This window comes from Acartia tonsa, chromosome 8 (genome assembly GCF_053477335.1).
Source record: "Acartia tonsa isolate MP-2025a chromosome 8, ASM5347733v1, whole genome shotgun sequence".
Lineage (NCBI taxonomy): Eukaryota > Metazoa > Arthropoda > Copepoda > Calanoida > Acartiidae > Acartia > Acartia tonsa.
Genome location: NC_137267.1, coordinates 26,239,924 through 26,266,210, shown reverse-complemented (window position 1 = coordinate 26,266,210; position 26,287 = coordinate 26,239,924). Strand labels below are relative to the sequence as shown.

General features: G+C 32.3%; 1 protein-coding gene across 2 annotated transcripts in view; it reads left to right on the top strand.

The window, feature by feature from the left end:
• Window positions 1-2,903: 2,903 nt before the first annotated feature.
• The window catches only part of LOC145326390 (telomerase protein component 1-like), a 75,113-nt gene continuing 51,729 nt past the window's right edge, over window positions 2,904-26,287 (top strand). The window contains exons 1-19 of one of the 2 annotated variants that reach the window (XM_080169725.1): window positions 2,904-3,036; window positions 4,394-4,817; window positions 5,271-5,367; window positions 5,795-5,848; window positions 6,116-6,253; window positions 7,136-7,257; window positions 7,960-8,046; window positions 15,207-15,276; window positions 16,693-16,805; window positions 16,995-17,119; window positions 17,688-17,763; window positions 18,233-18,315; window positions 18,701-18,761; window positions 19,153-19,231; window positions 19,662-19,784; window positions 20,319-20,365; window positions 21,086-21,215; window positions 21,654-21,736; window positions 22,369-22,476. In XM_080169725.1, coding sequence (XP_080025851.1) covers window positions 2,961-3,036; window positions 4,394-4,817; window positions 5,271-5,367; window positions 5,795-5,848; window positions 6,116-6,253; window positions 7,136-7,257; window positions 7,960-8,046; window positions 15,207-15,276; window positions 16,693-16,805; window positions 16,995-17,119; window positions 17,688-17,763; window positions 18,233-18,315; window positions 18,701-18,761; window positions 19,153-19,231; window positions 19,662-19,784; window positions 20,319-20,365; window positions 21,086-21,215; window positions 21,654-21,736; window positions 22,369-22,476 — 2,096 coding nt within the window. In that variant the 5' untranslated portion in view covers window positions 2,904-2,960. Of the gene's footprint in view, window positions 3,037-4,393; window positions 4,818-5,267; window positions 5,368-5,794; window positions 5,849-6,115; window positions 6,254-7,135; window positions 7,258-7,959; window positions 8,047-15,206; window positions 15,277-16,692; window positions 16,806-16,994; window positions 17,120-17,687; window positions 17,764-18,232; window positions 18,316-18,700; window positions 18,762-19,152; window positions 19,232-19,661; window positions 19,785-20,318; window positions 20,366-21,085; window positions 21,216-21,653; window positions 21,737-22,368; window positions 22,477-26,287 lie in introns of both variants that reach the window. The other variant, XM_080169724.1, reaches the window with a different exon arrangement.

The following is a 26,287-nucleotide window of genomic DNA, read 5'->3' as shown; positions in this document are numbered from 1 at the left end:
AACTCAGTCAGAAACTGCTAAATTCTTGCACATTCCCTTTAAGCCATTCCCCAAAGTCTGAGACTCCTAAAAATTGAATATTCGATCCATTGTCCCCTCCCTTACTCCCTGGTTATTTGGTCTATTAAAGGGTTTTATGCTTTTTTCCTTGAACTTTGTACAATCCCTTTGACGTCTTCCCACACACAAAGAAAACAACCCAAACTTCCCGCGAAGAAATTTTATTAAATGCAGAGGGTCAACCCCCTTCTTTACTAAAGTGACCGGTTCTATTCCCTAGGGTTGTGCATTACATATGACTTTAGCTTGCTTTATGTAAATTATCCTGTCTTCCTTCTCAATAAAACAATATTGATATCTCAGACCGTTCAATTACCAATTTGCCAAATGAACGACTGATCTTGTGATTTATAGAGAAGCTTAGCTACTAAAAAAAGCTGTCATTATGTTTTGGGAAAACTATTTTTCTATAGCCATTGCTTTAAACAAATATAATAACAATACTAAACTTTGCTGCTTTAAACCAGAAATATCAAGCTTAGAAACATAAATATAATATTTTGAGTAACACATAATACTTAAAATGACAGCTTAACATTAACATGTTACAAAACAAGGATGACAACATCCACAAGAAGCAAAGCACAAAAAAACCAAGAATAGACAAACGAACAAAGTGGTTTATAGAGCAGATCTAAATTTTATATTTTTGCAGTATTACGGACAGACCAACTAACCATTGACCAAGTATATTATCTATTGGATATATATATTTTATATAGGGAATCTTCACTGCCGTATATCTTGAATAGCGGCCGAGAAAATCCCCACATCGTTACACACTGAGTGACCAATAAAATAAATTATATAGTAGAATCGCTATTAACAAATAAATGAAATCAATGTTGTGACATTAATTTGATTTCTAATTTATATATTTTATTAGAAGACAGTTAAATTTATTAGTTTGAAACTTTGTTTTGACTTTTTGCTGTAAACTTTCTTAATTTGTTTTAAGAGGGGAGATACCTACCTCCCACTTCTTTATCTGGATGAAAATTAAATTAACATCCCTATATTTCTGACAAATATTGTAAAATGTCGAAATTTGGACCCCATCAATGTTTTTATTTCGTAATTGAATCATTATTTTTAATACAGGATTAGGTCAATAGGAGAAAAAATAATTTTCCTTAATCAAACTCTCTTTGAAAAAGGATTATCTGAATTAAGAATGAACTAAATTAAAGCTTCCCCAAAAAGCTTCAATATATCCAGCAAAATGTTCTTTAACACAAGATTATTAAACATCAAAAGACACACAAACAACATAATTCTAAACGTTTTATGGATCTTAAGTAACAGACAGACGAACATACAAATATTCAATTGCTTCATTAAATCGCATTATTTCACAATATATTAAATGTTGCAATACTAAAACCATTTAAAATCACTACAAAAATAAGACTGTATAAAACGTCTGGCTTTTCCAAACGCCCACACACACACACATACACACATAAATATATAATATATTCATTGTAGTAAGGAAGGACAGGTGTTTGTGTTGTATTTTGTGCAATCATTTCACCATGCCTACCAAAACACACACATACACACACACATGCCGGCTTTGGGGCCTTATGGATTTTTTCGCAAAACAACAAAAAGAGATAAATTAAAACAGTAATATTTATTAATCATATCGTATTATATACAGCTTTCCGCGGATATTGAAATGGAAAATTATAAGATTAAAACCAGTTTAGACCCGGTCTAACAAAACTGGCATTAATTCTATGATTTTTATTTTAATAAATATTTATATTTGTGGAAAATTGTGTTTATTATGATGATAGTTTTTCAGTATGGCTTAGAACCGGTTCTAATCCAGCGAATATCAATCGGTTTCGAAGCCATACTGAAGAAAAAATTAAAAAAAACGCTATTTTTAGTGTTTGACTGTAAAAGAAAAACACTAATGTTGATAAGCCAAGCTGGTAAAGTAAAATTACTCATAGTAACTCTACCGTATTTTTACGTATGGCAGTAAGTTGAAGTTCTGAAAATACTAGTAATAGGAAAGGAGCTTGTGATCAAATGGTGTAGTGATTTTGAAAAGTTATACAGGAGTAAAGCTGCACTATATTTCATTGTTTACACTTTTATATTTAAGAATGTAGTAAAATCTAGGGAGGGATGGGACATCGGACTTTAAATTATATATATTTTTTAAAACACCACTCATTTTTTGGCTCCATTTTCTAACAATATTTCTGATCAACAGAAGGGGTAATTATTTTTATCGTAATTGTGAATGTACGTCAATTTAGTGCTTTCTATAATGTTTGTTTTATATGACTGTTATCTTTCCTTTAATATTTGTTGTTAAAAATATGTATTAGTTTGTTATAGGATTTAAACATTGTACTGAATACGTGAACGTTAGTTAAGAATATTATATTAAGGCTGGAGTAAGGTTTTGTTTGTTTGTTGCAACCGCAAGTACATATTAAAGAAGATCTTTTTTTATCTTTTTGCTTTTTTATGAGGTTTTGTTATGAGTTTATATGAATTAATATAATCTTAAGTACGATTTCTCCCCTATAGATATTGTCACTAAATTTTAGTGACAATATCTATTAATTTTACTAAATTTGGTTATAAAAAGTATTTACTTTTTTTTAAAAGCGAAGCTTCTGTAATTATTGGGTATGTTAGAATTGTGCTATCGATTTCAAAGTGTGCATTATGATTCCTTTAAAAATTAGATACGTTTTAGAAAGCATAGCAACTCTATTATCTTTCTAAAAAAACATGTACGTTAAAGCATCTCTATAATCAAGCAATAAAAATTTAAGTATGCCCTTGAACCATTTTGAAACAAATATTCTGCTTATAAGTACTAACACCTAATAGTGTTGTCATCCTTGTTTCAGATATGATAATTTCCTAAAATGCCTGAAAACAGTGTTTTAGGGAAGAGACCTTCTCTTTTTGAGAGGATGGACTTCAAAAAGCCCCTGGTTGCTGGTAAGTTTTTCTTTAATATAAAACGCAAGTAACTTTGCTTCTAAAGTTCTAACACCCGTTCGTCAACCAACTAACCTATATTTTGATTGGACCAACACAAAACTATTTTTTTTTATTTTGATAGGGAGAGGAGACGTTTTATTTCAGCATTCTTATTGGAAAAGAAGGTGTATCAACTTTTTTTTTTATAGCTAGCCGGTTCTTTTAGTAAGTAGTAGATGTAAAATTTTTCATAGAATTCAGATATGCAATCGGTTTTTTTGTAGACCTCTTATTTTTTGAGTTTAAGTTTTTTAAAAAAATAATTAAGTCGGTTTTAAGGTACTAAAACGCAACAAAATAAAAGAAGAAAATGGCCAGTAAGAACAAAAATAGTAAGATCTTTAATTTGACACCTTACTTTTAAAATTCTGTTGAGTAATTATTGAAAAAATTTATTTTTTTAACCTCGGTTTAATAAAAACTTTAGACCTAAATATTTTCTCAAACAGACATAAAAAACATGGGTTCATATATACCTTTAGAATCAGAAAAATATTACGAATCCATTGTAAGCAAAATTGAAAAAAAGTAAAAAAATAAAAAAATTAAAAAATGGCCAATTGTATTTTTTGTTCTGGCAACACTATCGTCTTCCCTTTTTTACCCCCTCTTTACCCCCTCTATACCCCCTTCCCATTTTTATACTCAATTAAAGAGTTAAGACGTTGCCTGTACAATATAATATGATATTTTCATATAATTCCTTTTATTGTAGTTTATATACTATATTGTAAACTTTTTTTTTCAATTTTGCTTACAATGGATTCGTAATATTTTTCTGATTCTAAAGGTATATATGAACCCATATTTTTTTACTTGTGAAATGATAAAATTGAGTTCAAAGTTTTTATTCTCGTGGGTTTAAAAAAATCGATTTTTTCAATAATTACCTGACAGAATTGAAAAAGTAAGGTGTCAAATTAAAGATCTTACTATTTTTGTTCATAATGGCCATTTTCTTTCTTTTTTTGTTGCATTTTAGTACCTTAAAATCGACTAAATTTTTTTTTTTTTAAACTTAAATTACTTAAAAAATAAGAGGTCTACAAAATAACCGATTGCATATCTGAATTCTATGAAAAATTTTACATCTACTACTTACTAAAAGGACCGGCTAGCTATAAAAAAAAAAGTTGATACAACTTCTTTGATATTTTTACTTTGCTTTTCCATACAGGCTAGGGTCGAAGCAAATTATTTATTTGATATTATGAATTTTTGTGATCATGAAACACTATACGCTGTTGATAATATGTGGAAGTGAACATATACTATTGAAATATATTTATCATCAAAATTCCTTTTTATTTTGTAGGATACCAAGACAAACACCCTGAGAAAACAAACCCTTTGGAAAACAAATTTACCAAATCTTTAGAGCCACAAAAATCCCCCAACAAACAAATAGATTTCTCATCATTGACAAGAAGTCGTTATCAGGGCACAAACAACTTTAACATTACAAACAACAACACTTCACAAATTGGAAGTAATTTGAGCAATCTTTCTTTAACCAACAAAGATTTTTGCAAAAGCCTAACAGAAAATAAAATAAAAACCTGGTCGAACTTAACAACTGGAAACTTACACAATTTAGAACAACAGAACTCAGAAGGGCTAATAACAAAATGGATTGGTGGCATGGAGAGAAGAGAAATGTCAGGAGGTGGTGTGGAGAATGTTTTGAATGTTGGTCTGAATGTTAGGACAAATATTAATAATGGTGCTGGGCAAACAAGGTGAATACAAAAATATAATGGTCTTTGTTCAAATAAAATATTTTTTTTATTTTCCTATGTATTTCAAGATATAAGTTGTGTGTATGTTTGATTATATAAAAAACATGAGATCATATATTTCTCAGATTTTGGTTAAGCTGTTTATAGTGCCTATAAAAAAATTACGCCATACAAAGCAAATGACCAATGATAGGCCAATGCATAGACTAAATTACCAATGGCATCCCAGAATGCATATCAATTGACCAATAATGGTAATATAAAAACTTCGGTTTTGGGTATTTTGTATGTAGATGTTTTCTACTTAATCATTTTAAAGCAAAAATAGAAGTTTTAGATTTAGATATTTGTTAATTTTTAAAAATTCACCAAAATTTTATAATTAATCCGTGAGATATAATATTTATTATTTCCCTTTCACCACAGACCATTATATTCTATTTTATTTAGTAGTCCAGAGGAGAAATTGCAACAAGAGCAAACATTTCCACAATACAAATTCAACACATCTAATAACATTGACAAACACAATGTCAACAAAGCGGCAGAGGTTAGATTTAGTTAGGATGCATCTAAATGCAAAATTAATCAGTTTCTTCCTTGGCTTTGTTAACATAGTAATTAAGATGAGATTAATATCTGCTGCTGCTATGTCCAGCACGTGACATAAAAAGCTGGATCAAAGGATTTTTTTGGGCTTAAATACAGACGCAATACATTATCAGAACTTTTTAACGAAGGTCGTAAAATTAAATGGTTAATCTTCTGTTTGATTAACTTTACATAATACCATAGTTTTTTATTAATAGAAAAGAAGACGTCACTGTTTCCTCCGTTTTCATTGACCTGATAGTGGCTTAGGAGTTAGACACGACAGTATACGACAGACACAAACATACAATAAAAGTGTTGATTTTCCCATAATCGTAAACATGAGGAATATATATACATATTTTTATTGACCCATAATTCTTTAGGAAGTTTCTGAAAGTTTAATGGAATCAAGAAGAACTGAAAATGAATGCAAAAAGGTAAAAACATAAAATAAAACTAATATAAAATTAGTCTAGCGAAGCTACTATACAACTTACACATCTTTATTAACTTTTTAACTTTTTTTCCCTTCAATTATACAAAATTTTGACTATATCAAATTTTATCTATTTTCCTTTTACTATTATCATACAATTGGATGTAATGTTGATTTTTGTTATGAAATTGATTTTAATTTATTGATACGTATTCAATAGGATATAATGATAATGTTGATAAAACAATAAATTATGTATTTTTTTAAGGAAGCCTTGGTAACTATGATGAGCATGCTAAGCGGAAGCATAAGCCAACAGTTGTTAGACAAAAATTCTGACCTGAGGAAAGCTATTGACTCAATGCTCCATGATGTCACACTATTTGACCCAGAGTTTGTTTTGAAGGTTGGTTGTTTTCTTTTGATAATTTTATTCCTTAGAGGAAATTTCATTTCACTACATGCTAGACTAGGCTAGGGTCTAGTAAAGCTTTAGAACATTTGACCAATCAAGCTATTTGTTATCGAGATTTTACTTTACATACAAACTTATTTTCCTTCGCCACATGGTGCGGTGGGGGTTACCACAGGATCAGTAGGTATCTTCTCTGAAGAATAAAGCCCAGTCGGTTCAACGGTTAACAAGATCCTACGCTTCATAAAGAAAGACTAACAGACATCGTTCTAATTTGTATTAAATTGAAACACAAATAATTAAATGATGCTTGACGTCGAGGAAATTTAGAATTACACTAAATTTGTTTGAAATGGTTTGACAATGTTTAACCTAAATTATTACAATACAATTGAACCTTTGTTTAAATTATAAAATGTAAATTTAGATAGCGAGCTAAATGCCAAATAATTACCTATACCATTTGTGTTTTATTTCCACTTATTTTTAAAGAAAATTGCTACCACTATTTATATATTTCAACTCTATTAGTTTGTTTTTGTAACTACTCTGTAATGTTTTTGACATATTTTTTAAGTATTTCATAAAGTTTTCAGTTTTTTTATGCCTATACTAAATGATATACGTCGTTTGTACCTTTTCATATGAAAATAAATATAGAATACGTCACATGTGGTTATATTGGTAGTTTGTAATTGGTAAGCGGTTTATCCATAGTCCAGTAGGAGTGAAGAGGATGGGGTGAAAGATGTATTTGGTGTATCGTTATTTTAGCCAGCTGGATTTATTACTCTATTAGAGTACATGAAAATCTAGTGCAACGTCTAATCGATTATAAATGGATTTATATATGTAACAGGGTATTTCTTTTAGTTAAGTTTATACACTCGGCGTCAGTTGAACCTGAGGTTGGCTGCCAACTTCCTGCTTGCCTACGCTGCAACCAACAACAACACTAAAGTCTTTGTGAAGAAATATTTCAATGCTTCAGTCAGGTAAATGGATATGGAATACATGGATATTGTGACAGATTATCCCAATGGCTTGGTGGTCAACATGGGGGTGTATCCACTCTCCTGACACTTAAATACACCCATCTTGTTGTCTGTCATACACCCACCTAAAGCTCACACCCTCATTGATTTTGGATTAAGGGAGGTGTTAAAATTTTTGAGTTTGCTTCGCGCACCCCACTTGTAAAATCATCTGCACGCCACTGCAATACCCTGATAAAATGATTCTCTTAGCTGGCTAATATTACCATACCCCCCTAATGATTTTACCCCATTCCCTTCTCTGACCATGGAGGAAACGATTGACCCATATATGAGGACTATATTAGCAACCTACATTGATAACAAAAATTCCTCTGTCATTATATCCACGTATTCTATATCCATTGTCAGATAGGACATTTTGTTAAAAAAGTATTTGGTAGCGCAGCAACCATGTAACGAAATATATCCATTTACCCGGCTGACAGCCAACCACTATAAATTATAATTTCGCGGAAAATGTTTCTAAAGTTTTTTTAAACCTTAGGGACGTTAGTGATTTTAGTATTGTTATTTTTTTAAATTGTAAATTGGAACTGTCTAATGAAACTCAAAACAAATATGATGTCCGTAATGAACAAATTTGTATAAGCTAAGGTCCTTAAAACTTAAATTTATTATTTATATAATTTTAAACTTTAGATTGCCCTCAGATTGGATGCAAGTTGCCAGCATCGCCCTTGGTTTGAATACTGATCTTAAAATTGGAAATATCCCAAATGCACTAAGGTATGCAATTTAAGCTTTATATGGGAACAACTTTGCTTTTTAGTTTTCTGTTAATATATCTTAAATTTACCCAATATATCCTCCCCTACAATAAAAAGGGGAGCACCTGGAATTCAGCTTATCCCACATAGTTGACATTATTAATGTCAATACAAAACTGGCATGTATATCAATACAAGTACAAATCTTCATTTTAATTTACAAATATAAAAAACAAGGATGACAACATCCATAAGTAGCGAAGCACAAAAAATTGTGGATGGGAATACGTAGAAGTAGATTTAAAGTGTATTTATTAAAGTCAAGAATAGATTTATTTGAGAAAATAAACACAAAACCTTGTTTTATTTTGTATGATGAAGACGGTTAAAGTAAATTACATACTAGATGCACATAACAATAGGAAAATTTTTTTGAAACTGTTAATGCAAAAAAAAATAAACCAAAAATACCAAAGAAATAGGGAAATATGTCAAACATATAAAAATAGTCAAAAACTTGCTGAAAGACAGTTTGGCCGCCATTGTTTCTTTTTCCTAAAACGCCAGAAATTTGATTTTAATATCTTTAACTGAAAACTTTTTGAAAATTGGACCATAAACACCAAAGATATGAGAAAAAATCTGAAAAATATAAAAATAGCCAAAAACCTGCAAAAGGCAGTCTGGCCGTCATTGTTGTTTTCTTCAAACGACAGGAAATTTAATTTTGATATCTTTAACTCAAAAAATTTTGATAATTGGGCCATAAACACCATAGATATGGGGAAAAATGTGAAAAATATAAAAATAGCAAAAAACCTGCAAAACGGCAGTCTAACCGTCATCGTTGTTTTCTTCAAACGACGGGAAATTTAATTTTGATATCTTTCACTAAAAAAAAATTTTGAAAATCGGACCATAAACACCAAAGATATGGAGAAATATATAAAATAGCCTAAAACCTGCTAAAAAGCAGTCCGACCGCTATTGATGTTAAATAGTTAATTGTGCTCCTTAATATTGGAAATGTTGTCAAAAAATTTCAGCTCTCTATCTTTTATAGGAGCCGAGAAATTCCGTTTCCCCCAATTCATTAATCACGGACGGACAGACGGACGGACCGACGGACATTGTGAATTATAGAGTAGTTTCGCTACTAAAAACACTGTTTAAAATAAATGAAAAATTGAAATTTGATTCCAAATTGCAAATCAGCAAAAATAAAAGATTATTGGTTTATTGCAAAATGTTTCTTGATTTTTCCTATATAGAAAGATCAGCTATTTTATAGAATTGTTCTACAGATAAGAAAGAATATAATAACATTTATGTAACGAATTCTTTGACATTCTCCTATGACTTTAAGTGATCATCCTCTGCTTGCAAGGGGATGTGATATTCTCATACCAAAGAATGGAAGTTCTAACTGTGTATGAGTTGCGCCTGTTGGGTCAAAGCATTCCCCCTACTGTTACTATAAGTGTCGCGTGCCTGATATGGCAGCAGTAAGTACCATTTTTAGCGGTTCTTGTATTTAATTATCAATTAGTTTAGAAGCAAACTAATTATTTATCGATTTATTGAGTTCCATGTCCATTGTCCCTGTCCTACCTCTGATAATAAATTGCGAGACTAATTATCCCTTTCAAGAAAAAAACGGAGATCTTAAGGAATTATAAAATGTACAATAAATTGTCGTAAACCTCCAATTATTATAAAAGATTACCCCTTGTGTACACAGTGGCGTGCGAAGCACTTTGTCTAGGGGGGGGGGGGCATTTTGAAGATTTGTAAAATTTTGCCCCCCCCAAAATCAAAGTGCCCCGGGGGGGCACTTTGCTTTAGAGGGGGGCATTTTGATTATATATACTAATTTTAAATAAGGGCGTTTTAAGGGGTGGGATTATTTAATTATGGGCCTTCTAGTCCTTATCCCTTCTTCCCCATCCCTATTTCCCATTTATATCCCCCATCTCTTCTCCCCCATCCCTTTTCCCCACCCTGCAATGACCGAAGGGATGGGAGCTAGAAAGCATCTTCAAAAAAAAAGTACAGAAGATAATTTAACCTTCCCCCCCCCCCCCCTCCACCCCCACCACAAAACATTTTTTATGGGTGGAAGGGGATGTTATAAAATCTCAGCAGGAAGGATGAATAACCCTATTAAAAAAATTTGAGGGGGGGGGAGATAAAAACACTCATTTTGGAAATAATTTTCTCAAAAATTAACCTAATATGTAAAACTGATTTTAAATATTTCTTTATTGTATGACAACAAGGATGACAACATCTTAAAGTAGCAAAGCACAAAAAATCATTAATAAGAATACAGACAAGTAGATTTAAAGAGCATCTGTTGAAATAAATATATATTTTAGATAGAAAAAGTCACAAATCCTTTTTCCTGTATGTTGTGTGATGACAGTCAAAGTAAATTACATACTGGATGCTCGAAACAGCGAGAATTTTTTTTTTTCTAATCTTATAATCCACAAAAAAATTTATCATACTATAAAAACCAAAGATATAAAGAACTATGTAAAAATAAAAAAAATTACTTGTCCTTTCATCTACAGATATAAAAATCTCTTAGAAATATCAAAAACTTTGGGGTATATTCTCTTTTGTACCAACGCCTCTTAAGGGGCATTTCGACGTATTTTCATAGTAGCTTTTAATAGGTTATTCTAGGTTAAGTTAGGTCAGGTGATTTCCCCGCAGGGTTAGGCAATTGGCCCCGCAGGAGCTATAAGTAGGTGAAAAGCTACTGTGAAAATACAACGAAATGCACCTTAAGAGGCGTTGGCACAAAAGAGACTATACCCCAAAGTTTTCGATATTTCTAAGAGATTTTTATTTCTGTAGATGAAAGGACAAGTAATTTTTTTTATGTCACTAAAGGGACTATACCCGAAATTTAAAAGATACAAAAATAGCCAAAAACATTCTGAAAAGCAGTCCGACCTCCATGAATTTTTAATAGTTAAATATACTCCATAATGATGGGATTGTTAACATTAAGTTTTAGCCTTCTATCTTTAATTGCAGTTGAAAAAATCACATTTCCCCCCTTAGCATTAAGTACTGACAGCCATAGTGAATTATAGAGAAGCTAAAAAGTTATATCAACATATCCTACCCTCTTTAAATGGCACTTTAAAACTCTGTTAATTTTTGATTAAGTGGTGTTTCCAATGATTTATAAGGGCGGTGCGTGAAGCGCACCTAAAAATATTTACTCCCCCTTTGAACTAAAATCAATTAAAGACAACAAGAGTGGCGTATTTTATCAAGTTAGGAATATAGAGTGTAGTTAATTTTAAGGGTTTTTAATGAAAATTGCCATACAAAAACATGTCTTTTTGTAAGGGTATGTACACAAAAAAAATGATAAACTTATCCTGAAAATAATATGACTTCATATATAGTTATTCATTTAGACAGACATACAGTGTTGAGAAAAAGGCTTAGATAAATATCAACGCTGTTTCTTTTTTATATAAAATAACTTTTTGATTAAATATTTGTTGTTTACACATGTTATTTATAAAAATAAAAACAAAATATACAATGTTATATGTTATACAAAGCAGAAACCATTTGGAAGGGCGCGAAGCGCAAATTTTTTTCTTCAAATATGCAGGGAGGGAGGGGTTTTTGGGCTATTTATTACACTAGTCCCCAATATTTCATATAAAATTTTTTTATTTGTTGGTCCAACAACTTTGGGGACTTTAATGGAATTTTGATTGGTTGGTTAATTAAGTCGAGTTTCCATAAATTTCATCCACTAATTGTAATCTATATAAGGGGTAATTTTGTTTATCATCATTGGGGATGTACAAAATTTCTTTGGTAAAAAGTTTATATTATACAAAATAAAATACTTCCTATTACCTGGTTTGTTATGTTTAGTGAAAAAAGATTATAACCTAATTTCTACACTAATTTAAAAATTTGGTAAGGTTAAATGAATAGTATCTGTCTGTTTGGCGCGAAGCGCCAAAAATTTTTTTTTGAGTATTTCTTAATCTTTTTTTTTTGGAAACTGGGATAATTTTGCTTTTTGTAGGGTAGGGGGCAAAAAGGGGCATTTTTTTGACCAGGGGGGGGGGGCAAAATGGGGCATTTTTTAACACTTAAGGGGGGCAGGGGGGGCGGTGGCTAGGGGGGGGCGTTTTGGTCGCTAGGGGGGGGGGGATTGCCCCAAATGCCCTCTTCGGTTCGCACGCCACTGTGTGTACATTCAAATTATCGGTTGAACAGTTTGAACATTACTATTTTGTTTTGAATCAAAATCCTATAAAAGTACCCAAAGTTTTAATAACGTTGTTATGAAACTTGGCGTACCAATTAATTTATTATCTAATGTTCCCTTCCAACCTGAAAAACCTAACATTTATCCTAATTTTTAAGTAGTCAGGGGGTTATGTATAAAGCTGGCACATTTTTTTCTCCACAAGTCTACCAGCTATCAAATACAGAATATCTTGCTAGGTTTTGGTATTATATTAATTTATCCTCCACTGTCCTATCCATGAATCCCTGCGTAGAAGTGCATTCGAATAAACACATAAATCTCTCTTTGGTAAATTTCATGCAAAACCGTAAAAAACATCTTGATGAAATCACAAAAAATATAATAATTGATATTTAATATTATTTTATGACCAAGGACTACTAGGTCCATAGTTATCGCATTTTGAATAAATATCACATTTGTCTTTTTTATTTGGGTAGATTATTTCATTTTAAACCAATAAAATCACAATCCATGAATAAATATTAAAGTTACAGACTTAATATAGAATAAATATATAAAGTTTCGCGACTGATAATGAGTAAACATATTGGTTTTGCTATTGAAAATATTAACTGTATTTGAGACAGCGAATCTTTGGCTTATATATATTTGGTTGATTTTTATAAGCGTTGCCCACAAACTTTTATTGGAAACTTACCAATTTACCTTGCAATTCTCCCCAAAAAATAATAGAAGGTTCCAATAAGTGTAGAGAAAGAAGGTGTCAAAATGACAATAGGAAATAACTTACTTCGCTTTTTTTCCTTCAAGTCCTAAAGCACCGCGCTAATTTACCTCATCTCAATTTAACCTAACCTAAAGCGTTTATTAGGGCACAGAGCAGAAAGTTCAAAATTGCTAAGAATAATATAGGTTGCCTATGTATTGTTATATATGGACCATTGCCCTTTCTCACACACAATAATTCAAATACAAAATGTTTTTACACAACTGGAAATATTTACATTCTTAATTCATGAAATGAAACAATATACAAATTTAATTAGTTATTAGTAGCTAAATAAAAGTTTAAGGTTAAGCTGAGCATATTAAACCACCCACCTTCTTGTAGATAATATATGTACAAGTCAGAATGAAATCTTGCTGGATAGAAGCCTCTTATTTTATTATGAATTTTGATTAGTTAGTTCCAAACTATGGTTTTATTTTACCAAATTTTTGGTAATTTTGTTTATTATCAGCATAAGGGTTGTATGTCAATTCAGTCCATTGCCTTATCCCATTGCCCAGGATAATGATTAAGGACATACTTACATTTTTAGGACTTGATTATAGAGTTGCTACGCTTATAATATTGTACTTTGTTGTCCAAGGAATCAGTATACCAAAAATCAGACCAATCGGATAATTAGGTCACATACAAATTTCTTGTTAAAAATGTAAAAAAATCAACATGTTTAAAATGGACGTACGGACATTCTGGTAATGGTTATAGAGTTGCTACGCTTTCTAACTCGTACCTAACTTCTACAGGAATCACCATGCAAAGTTTGCAATCGATAGGACAATTCTAACATGCCTAAATTAACGAAAAAAGCTATCCGTTACGGACGGACGGACGTACAATTTAATTATTTAATTTATTATCAGCAAAATAGATGTATGTCAAGTCACTAAGATTCTTTTGTTTTTCTTCAGAATGAAAGTCCCTGGAGGCCAGGGGTGAAGCAACTAGTATTTTATTATATTAGCTCTTGCCCTAGATATAGTTTGCATTTAGTTAAATTAATTGTGTAATTGGCTTAAGGATTGAAATACATATTATAATCATGGAGAAGGAGATATATATTCTTACTAAGAAAATTATTTATTGTGAATACAACAAAGTTTTGATGAAATAAGTATAGAAGAGAAGCTTTTAAATCAGACGGTTGGTCAAACGAACATTAACACTCGTAAAGTGTCAGAACTGAATAAGCAGTATATTAATGAATGTATAAGTCTAAACATAAATATAAGTAAATTTGTTGCAAAACTGTTGAATACAGGATACTGTTCAAGGAAATACTTTCATTTATAGGAAAAGTTAAAAATCAACACGTTTTAAATAGACATATAGACAATATGGTAATGGTTAGAGTTGCTATGTTTTTCAGATTGTACCTAATTACTACAGAAATCGAGCTTGAAATCGATAGGACAATTCTGATATACCTAAATTAATAATAAGAGCTATCCGTAACGGATGGACTGACGTACGGATCGCATCTTTTTATAGGAAAACTTCAATTTTGACTAAACAATAAAAAAAACTTTTAATGAAATTTTTAGTTAGGCCTCTATTTTCCTTTTTTAATATACAGCAAATTTAAAAATAATCAATTACTGGTTTCTGTGTAAATACTTTGAATTATACCATGCAACAAATGCAACCAAATACAGGATTTATGAAGGTTTCTATTTACAACTGTAAATAAATTAGTTTCTTTACTAATATTAGACGTAACAATCTTTGTTTCAAACCCTTGTCCCTTGCTGTTTAAGCTTTGTGTATATAAACTTATGAAATTGTAATTAATTTGCTTAAATGCATTCATTATGTACGTACAATTGTAATGTATAAGAAAATCTGGAACATGATATTATATTTTTTAAAGTTATTTTTTTTGTGATAAATGCCTTTATGTTAATTGATTATATATAACGACAAAGCAGTAAAAGAAATCTAAAAGAAGCAAGACTATTTTTTAAAACAATAATCAACAGATAAACATATGAACGGCTAATGGCAGTTGTAATCAAAAACTGTTTTTTTGTGATTGTGGAGGCAACGCTTCCTAGTAAAGAAGCCCTATTATTTTAGATTGCCTTTAAAGACTATCACTTATCTATGAAATAAACTTATTTCTGTTTAGGGTGGCGTTAGAGAAAAAGTTTTCCGAATTTGACGAATACCAGCTGGCTAAATATAATACAAAACCTAAGGTAAAAATTCATGATATCGATATTCAATCATTGTCACTGATAGTAAAAACAAGGAATATTACGTTCATGGTTATAAAATTTATAGAAATTACATTTTAGGAAGAAATAGAACAAGAACTTTTAAAAAGTGTTTAAAGTGGTAATATGTAAAAAATGCTTATAATACAGGATAGTTATTTATCGCATCTTATTATAGACAGCTTTCCACGGATAATGAAATAAAAATTATAAGATTAAAACCTATTTCGTTAGATTCAAGGGGAATAAGGCTTGGGCTAACAAAACTAGGGAAGGAGAGCTGTATAATTCAAAAGAGACATGGTTCCATTTTTTTGTAAGAAGTGGAACGGACGAAAAAGCCTACGTATTTAGTATTTACTTTTAGAGAGTAGCTACGCTAATAAATTTTTTATCAGTACTAAAATTATAGAAAAAAAAATAATATTTTCTCACTTGCTTTTTCCTCCCTCGATAAATGTCCTCTTAATCTAATGGATCGGAAATTGATAAATTACTTTCTGGTTGTTCCATTCAGTATGAAATATTTTTAATATTTCCGAACTCTTTTTCCTTTTTACTCACAAACACACACATGTACACATATGAACATGGTTATTTCAGTTTAGTTTTAAGAGTGCTTTGCCAAACGACTATTATGGTTCTTAATTGAATTGTCTTTAAAATGCAAGAATGACAACATCCATAGGTAGCTAAGCTTATAAAATATCATGACAGGACAAACGTACAAGTGAGTAATTCTATGTTAGAGAAACTTCATATAGTTTCCAGGATGTTTAAAAGTCTTTTTAAAGTCAGATACAAAAAAAAGCTATAGGCAAATCCTCCAGAAAACTTTATTGTATTGCCCGATTCTATAATTCAAAAAAGTCAATGTTTCTCATCAGCTATTTATAAATCATTATTTGAAATAAACAAAATTATAAAAGCCCTTTATACAAAATTTCTATCCTTTATCCCAGGTTCTTATACAAGAAACTGTATGAAAGAAAATTGTAAAAGCGGAAATTGGTCTTCCATGTAAGGCTTTGTGTAAGTGTGTGTGTGTGTGTGTGTGTGTGTGTGTGTGTGTGTGTGTGTGTGTGTGTGAGTGATGTGGTGAAATAAATTATTTAAGCATTATGCTATTGTGCTCATAAAATGTGTTATTTGTAGCAAAGCTACTCATAAAATTGCATATTAGTAAATTCATTAGCATTACTTGTCCCTTTTCTTAAAATTTAATAGTCTCCAATTTTAGAAATCAAAAATATGTTATAAACTTTGCATTTGCGAATTAAAATTTATCCTAAACATAATATAGTACTCCATGGCTCGAATCTGTGCATTTATTTCCGTATAATTTTTTTTATAGTATGGTTAATATTATATGGTCTTTTTAATCTATATCTTTTGCAGTTAAATGATGAGATAGATGACATCCGTGGCCAAGCATTCTCCCTGAAGCGTTTGGTTCGAACCCTGCACATTGGCAGGCCCGCTGATATGGTCTGCAAGATCCTCGGCAAAAAGTAAGTAATAATTAGAATTTGAAGAATTGGCACACCCTTTTATAGAAGCTTTTTACAGTGCTTATAAAAAGGGAATAATTTTCAATCGTTATTTTAACCTGCTACGAGCATCACTTTGTCAGAGTACATGACAATCTAGTGCAAAACCCAAGTAATAAAATATCGATTTTTACACGTCATTGTTTTTAGATATCCAATGAATAGCGAAGAATTTCGTCAACGCAGGTTGGAGGGCCTGTTTGATCCAGAAAAGGCGGGAAAACGAATGAAACTTGCCACCCCTGAAACTTGGGAAACCATGCTAAGTGCAAAAGGTAAGTAAGATTTTTTTACTACCGCGACCGTGACTCAATACGTGGCGCATCCGCTCATCTTTGGGAAGGTAATACGTTTGTTTCTCCACTAACCACCGCGTCATAACTAAATTTTTTAAAAATGGTCCCTACTGCTGCTGTATCAGGTGTGCAATATCAATAGTTAGAGAAGTGGGGATGCCTTGGCCCGAAACAGGTTCAACTCATTACCATGCATATTTGGGACTTGCAGACAAATGTCATTCAATCAAAGAGTTGATTGTCTGATAGGTGTTACTTAACCTAATAGCCCTCTCCCGTATGAGGTAAATAGGATTTTTTAGTTGACACATCTATTATGCATTTAGATTAGCTAAATATTGAAATATATCTTTTTGGTAGCTTTAAATTAAAATAATATCATTCCATACATCATATGATTTTTACATTACGTGTTAAACCTGCAGAAAGATGGTTGAATTGTAATAATATGAACCAATACAAACAATGAGGAGGATGATTAATGAGACCAGTGAAAGTTGCCAAATTTAAACATAGTTTTTTGGTTAAATCAAATTAAAATATTTAGGAAATAAGCCGGAAGTTTGGGAAGAATTGATTGACAAAAAGAAGCTACCCTACATGGCTGCTGTAAGAAATATTAGGTTAGAAAAGTTAGATTAATCCTACGGAATTAAGATTACCTTGTTTGTAAGTTACGTACCTTGAATTGGGAAGGCTGTTGTTCATAACACTGTTACGTTTCAATAGCCTAGGGTAACCAAGGGGATCTGTGTCTTTCTTTAAGTCAACATATCCGGAGTATTCAAGTTAAAGTTACACACAACCTGTCAACTAAAAGATGTCTAGTCTTCCTTTCCTAACTGTATATCAAAATGAGCTACGCACGTTTGTTGACCCAGACATTCCCGTTATTGGTTTTGAGATTTTATACAACCATTATATTTTCTGCTACTATGTCAGTCGATTAAGGTAAAGAAGGTTGATTTCTATGATCTATAAACCGTTGTAATTTGCTTTTAAATGAGTAGATGAGACTTTTGCCTATTCTAAACTACTACGAATGATATAAAAAAAATAATTACATTTACATTTTTAGTAAATTTTTTTCAGGAACATACTCCTAGCTGGCGTATCAAGTGCTTGTGTAAAAAAGGTGGCGGATTTTATTCAAAATGAGAAGATGGTTCAAAGAGGTAAAAAAGTTTATTCAATTTTGCTTTGCTAACAGGGGTATATTTTCCAAATCAAATTCAAATATTTTTGGGACAAAACAAAATATACATTTCATATCAACATTGATAAATGATAATTACATTGCATAAAGAAAAAAATATATTAATAAACTATTTCTAGTAAAAAATGACTACTGTATAAGGTTTTACACAATATAATTCAAGTATCCAAGGACTGAAAGACGCGGTGTTTACAAATGTCTGCAATTGTCAAGAGATTTAAACGGCTAAAATTGAAATATATCTTCATGTCTTAGAATAGTGTATTTTTATTCAAATAAAAAAGGTGGAAAAACATTCTAACTTCAAAATAAACTCATTTTTACCAACAGTTTTGTTTGTTTAGGTGGTATGTTCCCTTTTCAGTATTTTACTGCATTTGCCATCATTGAAGAATTGAGTAAAAGGTATGTTGTCAGATTTTATTAGTTTTTTAACATTTCTGTGTGGTAATATATTTTCCAATATAGCTTCGAAACCGATTAATATCTGCTGGATTAAAACCGGTTCTCAACCATACCGAAAAACCATGTATTGCATTGTATTACAGATATTTTCACACAAATATTAAATTAAAAATCATAAAATTAATACCAGATTTTAATCTCATAATTTTTCATTTTAATATCCGCGGAAAGCTGTTTTTGATACGATGCGATAGATAACTAAATTCTCAAATGAAACACAAAATAGTATCTGTAGATCAATTCTTTTTAATATTAATGCTACTGATTTGAAAAGCCTTAAAAATTAATTTGAAAGTAAAGAAAACCTATAAAAATGCATGATTATATTTAGGTTACAAATCATGAACAAAGGTGGAAAGAAGCCCCCGCCAAAGAAAGATGAGGAAAAAGAAAAGGAAAAATGGCAAAAGGTATTAATTTGGATTTTCATCAGACAACAAGGACCGTTTACAATGGATATATAATACGTGGATATTGTGAGAGATTATTAAAGACCATGATAAAATAAAATGTTTTTCCAACTGCCTGATAAAACTTACCTCTCCCCCCCACCCCCCCCCCCCTTATGACTTTACCCCATACCCTGTCCATAGAAAAACGTAATGACCAATATCTAAGGACTATATTTGCAACTAAAATTGACGAAAAAATTTCCCTGACACAATATCCACGTTTTCTATATCCAAAAATTACTATATTCTTATTATTCTCAAAGATCTTATATAACCAATGCATAGCTATTTTTTTAATGATCAGTTTATGATGTCATGTTTTTGGGAAGAAACCATCAGATTCTCGATTGCTATCTTTTTTAACATTGATGGAATTGTTATCCTTTAGGCTAAAGAGGCGGAGACCTTGGCCAAGCTGAAGAAAGTTAACAAGAACGATCTGCGTGTGTTGGAGAGGAGCCTGGACAAAGCTGTCAACATCTCAGCAAGGACAAATGTCCCCCCACTTCAGGTTTGTTATTCATTTTTGTAGTTTTCTAGGGGGATATTCTTTTTTTCTCCCTTCCAAGCAAAACATAGAAACAAACCATGCAAATAGTGAAATAGACCCTTAGAGGAGCGCTATGCTAAAAATATCGTTTTAAAACTAATATGATTTTTTTCCATGATTGATTGAATTTAAAATTTATAAAATAATAAATAAAAATAAGTACGAATTTACTTTTTTAAAGGTCTTCTATAAAAAGAAAATAGCATTAGTTTGCAAAATATTTTTTTCCTAATTATCAAAATAAAAGTGGTGTGTATACACTTTTACAACTTTTACAAATTCAAAATATGATTAATTCAAAAAAATACCTCACTATGTTATAAAGAAAAAGATTAGAGAAAAATTAAAATTCACCTTTTTTTCTCTAAATGTTAATCATTTTTTTTTCTTCTTGTTTTAATGTTTTACTGATCAAAAGTAGCTATCAGTGGACACCTTAATATTGCTTTTTAGATTCATTTTTTTTACAATTTTTATAGATTTTTTTTGGTTCAGGGAAATACTCTGATATTTTGCTGTTATGGAAATGACGGAATGGACAGGTTAACATTTTTACCAATCTAATTAATAATAATATTTCTCGTATTCATTCGAATCCGGTGGATAGGAACCGGTTCTCATCCATACGAAAAAACTATGTCTAGCATCGTATTATATCCAGCTTTCTACGAATATAGAAATGTACAATCATAAGATTAAAACTAGTTTTTTTAGCCGGTGACTTCGTCACTTCGGGGCTAAAAAAACTAGTTTTAATCTCATAATTGTACATTCTATATCCGCGGAAAGCCGTTTATAATACGATCCGAGAAATAACTATTATCCTATTATGTGTTAATTATGTTTCAAATTATTTGTTAACTATGTCATAAGGTGATTGGATTGCGTAGCTTATACGATGTTAGCCTAAAGATTTGGCAAAGTTTCAAGCATAAACTTTTTTTAAAACAAGTTAATCTAAAATCTTCTTCGTGCAAATATAGGAGCTTTAAAATCTAATATCTAATAATAGAATGTATTTGTCTGTAGCTTAATATTTCGACAACTACTGAACTAATTGAGTTCTCCATCTTATGGATACTTCACATAGGTACTGGAATTGTTTTTGGCTATTTATTTTTATATTTGAGTGTTGTGATGGTTTAAACCTATTTAATTCTGTTTTTTCTATCCATTCGAATATAGATGGTAGAGGGCCCATCAGCTACTTAACATGTTACATTTAACATTGATAACCGGTTTTTAGCTTAATTTTCTTTTAGGCTGACAACAGCTAAAGGTTTGACAAAGACAGGCAGCAATGCCAGAGATGTTTGTCTTCTTTACTCCCTGATGACAGCCTCCAGATGCGAACAGGTTGATCTGGTCATGTTTGCTGGAATCACTCAGAAGGTATACATCCTGCAGGACTACGCCTTGCCCTACAGAAAATCATTAGATTGGCACAGGGGCGAAGTAAATCTAAGCTAAATGTCCACTTTCACTTATACATTTTAAAAAGGGTTTTTAGATATCTGGCCTAAACTTTTTAAGTGCGCGAATCATTATAATAATTTATTCTTTAATACATATAGGTACTAGTATTTAGCTCATTTTTTCCATCCCATGGCATGATATCGTTCTTATTTTAATTTTAATTATATACAAGAAAGAGCGTTGAAAAGTAATTAACTTATCGCATCGTATTATAGACAACTTTCCGAAGGCCCAGGATATTCGTGGAAAATTGCTTGTAAAAAGATGCAATTCGTATTTTTTCAGTATAGTTGAGAACTATTTAATATTAATCGGTTTGGAAACCATACCTGAATGATAAATATTATATTTTAGGTTTCGTCACTTTCCCCAGACTTGCTTGATAATATGAAACATGTTCCAGACACATTAGGATCCCTCCCAACTAATAATTCTAGGTAAATCAAATACTTTTTACAGAAAAACAACGATGGTTGAATAAAAGATATTTAAAACGCAGTAACAAAACTATGCTTGTTTGAGTTTAACATAGTGTCGTGCACAGTGTCATCCCCATTAAATCATCATTGAAGGGGGGTGTGAGATAAAGAAGGGTTTAGCTCAGTCAAAAACAGGGGTGTTATTTTCTTGTAAGTGGGGTGGATACACCACTCTAGGTGACTACTTCCATTCATAATCAACATCAACTCAAAAGTAAAACAAGCCTTTTTTGATAAATAGATTGTCACGCGAAAGAGGGGGTGACTTTTTTACTACTTAGCTTACTCATACTCTTGGCTTTTTTTGGTAATGCGTATCTCGGGGTGTAGGATCTTGCCATAGGTGTGGATACCTAGGGGGGGGGGGGGGTGTATTCAACTCCCTTAATATTGCAAAGAGGGTGGATAGTACACCTCCATTCTGCACGCAACTAGTTCAACTATTGTAGTAAAGGAGATTCTTTTAAAAGCTGATATCCAATGTTTAAATCCAAGTTTTAGACGGACAGAGTATTATTTTAACGAACAGGCATCGGATGGACGTACACACAAGCATCAAACTACTTTTTAAATCTATCTAATTTTTTAAGGGCTGAACCAGTTAAAGATATTCTGAAAGATTGTCTGAGAGAAAAGAAGTGTTATGATAATATTATCATATTCCATCATAACAACAACTTCAACTTTGATACGGACAGGAAAATAAAGTACTTTATTTAAATAAAAATCTTCCAAAACGTTGAAAAATTTCCCCAGATAAAAATTTATGCATTTTTTATGATCAAATGTATTTAAGCTATATTTCAGATTTACAGTATCATTTTTTAAAGATTGGGAAATAATATTCTGTTTCTTTACTATTAAAGTGCAGTCATTCTGTTTGTTAATTTACGTTTGTCTATCTGATTTATGGGCTTTACTTTTATGGTTATTCTCATTCTCATTTTTTATCAAATGCTTTGCTTAGATCAAGCTGACATTAAAATATAAACAACAAAAATTTCTTTACATTTTCATTGAGAAGACATTTTATTTTTTAGTAAAAGAAACAATGTTGTTTTAAATATTTCCTTAAAGAAATAACTCTATTAGTTCTGAAAGCAAACTGTTGGACGTTTTTAGTCTGTATTGCTTGATTCACGTCACTAAAACTAGCCATCGATGGAGAATGCCTTTATTAATCAAATAACGCTTTTATCATGATGAAATTTTGTTCTTATTTTTTTTCTTCTTTGAAAAGGGAAAATATTAAAGTGTACTAGGTAAATTTCTGTAAAAAGTTTAGCTTTACAAGGAATCTAATGAAATATTTGCCTTACTCATCCTTAGACAGATCTACAGATAATAGGTACCCATCTTAGCATTGAGAATGGGATGACTTTACATTTGTCTAAACCTTTCTATTGTAGTACAAACTGTGGCGTGCTTGGTGGGGTGTAAAGTGGAGTCAACACCTCCACCTCCAACCGCCAAAGAAATATGTGCATACAAAACCCAAAACTAAAAATTAACAAATACAAATTAATTCCATCCTTATAACCCTACCAATGATAAACGGACACTCTTCAAAATTCAGTGCACTTCGAGCACCCCTTTGGCAAAATCCTCTATATGCAGCACCTGAGTAAAAACATTGTTTTCTAAATGTATTTTGTTTTGTTCACCAAGTATTTTGTTCCAAACATTTACATTTACAATTTATCATGTGTTAAGAGTAAAAGAGAAAGGATATCCTCGTATAAAGGTAACAGGATATGTGTCTATTTCTGTGAGTGTACCAAAATATCTCTGTAACCGCTTAAACGATATGTTTCTCCTTTAGTTGCTTTTGTTAGGTATTGGGAAGGTTTATAACTATTTTTGGGGAGGATACCATAAACCCCCCGAGAGAAATCGCTGAAATGAACCCCCCCCCCTTTAAAAAAAAATTTAAAACAAGAAACTACAATAAAAAGTTGGGATGTCGACTTTTCTTCCCCTGAAAAGCCCCTAGTGGATAAATAAAGAGAAAAAGAATAGATAGATAGAGAAAAAGGGATATATGAATTAATGGCAGTTTCTTTAATCTTCAACCTTTTCTTTCCAAAAATAAATTAAACAAGTAAAAATTTGGTTGCGATACTTAAATTTAGAGGAGTTAAATTCATCCATCAATTTGCAATCCCTCTAGCTATGAAAGTTGAAGTATAATGATTAATCATGTTCTACTCTATACAGCAGAGAAATTACGGGTATAGTCCTTTCCATGACATCGCTCCATATGGGGCGATGATTTTAATTGATCGCCTCTTATGACAAGGGGCGATGTATTGGCTCCTTGAAAGGAGCGATTTAATAGCCCCTTATAACAAGAGGCGATGTTATGACTCCTTGAAAGGAGCGATTTGATAGCCCCTTGCCCTAAGAGGCGATTAAATGATCCTTTATCGCTCCATAATCGCTCCTTCTAAAGAGGAGATGATATGTCCTCTTATCCCAAGGGGCTATTTAATTAAATATCGCCTCTTCATGGCCCCTTCACTATTATATATATCTTAGTCCCTTGATGGCCCCTACATCGCTCCTACATTGCCCCTTCATCGCTCCTCCATCGCTCCTTCTCCAAATTTATATTACATTGTACTTTGATGGCCCCTACATCGCCCCTCCATCGCTCCTACATCACCCCTTCATCGCTCCTTCTTCAAATTTATATTACATTGTACTTTGATGGCCCCTACATCGCCCCTCCATCGCTCCTACATCGCCCCTTCATCGCTCCTTCTTCAAATTTACATTACATTGTACTGTGATGGCCCCTACATCGCTCCTACATCGCTCCTTCATCGCTCCTACATCGCCCCTTCATCGCTCCTTCTCCAAATTTATATTACATTGCAACTTGATGGCCCCTACATCGCTCCTACATCGCTCCTCCATCGCCCCTTCATCGCTCCTTCTCCAAATTTATATAACATTGCAACTTGATGGCCCCTACATCGCTGCTACATCGCTCCTCCATCGCTCCTACATCGCCCCTTCATCGCTCCTTCCACAAATTTATATTACATTGTACTTTGATGGCCCCTACATCTCTCCTCCATCGCTCCTCCATCGCCCCATCGCCCCTTAATAGCCCCTTACCTTAATTTATATAAAAAAAGCCCCTACATAGCCTCTCCATCGCCCCTTAATAGCTCCTTACCTTAATTTTTATAACATAGCCCCTACATAGCCTCTCCATCGCCCCTTAATAGCCCCTTATCTTAATTTATATAACAAAGCCCCTACATAGCCTCTCCATCGCCCCTAATAGCCCCTTACCTTTATTTATATAACAAAGCTCCTACATAGCCTCTCCATTGCCCCTTAATAGTCCCTTACCTTAATTTATATAACATAGCTCCTACATAGCCTCTCCATCGCCCCTTAAAAGCCCATTACCTTAATTTATATAACATAGCCCCTACATAGCCTCTCCATCGCCCCTTACCTTAATTTATATAACATAGCCCCTACATAGCCTCTCCATCGCCCCTTAATAGCTCCTTACCTTAATTTATATAACATAGCCCCTACATAGCCTCTCCATCGCCCCTTAATAGCCCCTTACCTTAATTTATATAACATAGCCTCTACATAGCCTCTCCATCGCCCCTTAATAGCCCCTTACCTTAATTTATATAACATAGCCCTACATAGCCTCTCCATCGCCCCTTAATAGCCCCTTACCTTAATTTATATAGCATAGCCCCTACATAGCCTCTCCATCGCCCCTTAATAGCCTCTTACCTTAATTTATATAATCCTTACCTTAATATATATAACATAGCCCCTACATAGCCTCTCCATCGCCCCTAAATAGCCCCTTACCCTAATTTATATAACATAGCCCCTACATAGCCTCTCCATCGCCCCTTAATAGCTCCTTACCTTAATTTATATAACATAGCCCCTACATAGCCTCTCCATCGCCCCTTAATAGCCCCTTACCTTAATTTATATAACATAGCCCTACATAGCCTCTCCATCGCCCCTTAATAGCCCCTTACCTTAATTTATATAGCATAGCCCCTACATAGCCTCTCCATCGCCCCTTAATAGCCTCTTACCTTAATTTATATAATCCTTACCTTAATATATATAACATAGCCCCTACATAGCCTCTCCATCGCCCCTAAATAGCCCCTTACCCTAATTTATATAACATAGCCCCTACATAGCCTCTCCATCGCCCCTTAATAGCCCCTTACCTTAATTTATATAACATAGCCTCTACATAGCCTCTCCATCGCCCCTTAATAGCCCCTTACCTTAATTTATATAACATAGCCCTACATAGCCTCTCCATCGCCCCTTAATAGCCCCTTACCTTAATTTATATAGCATAGCCCCTACATAGCCTCTCCATCGCCCCTTAATAGCCTCTTACCTTAATTTATATAATCCTTACCTTAATATATATAACATAGCCCCTACATAGCCTCTCCATCGCCCCTGAATAGCCCCTTACCCTAATTTATATAACAT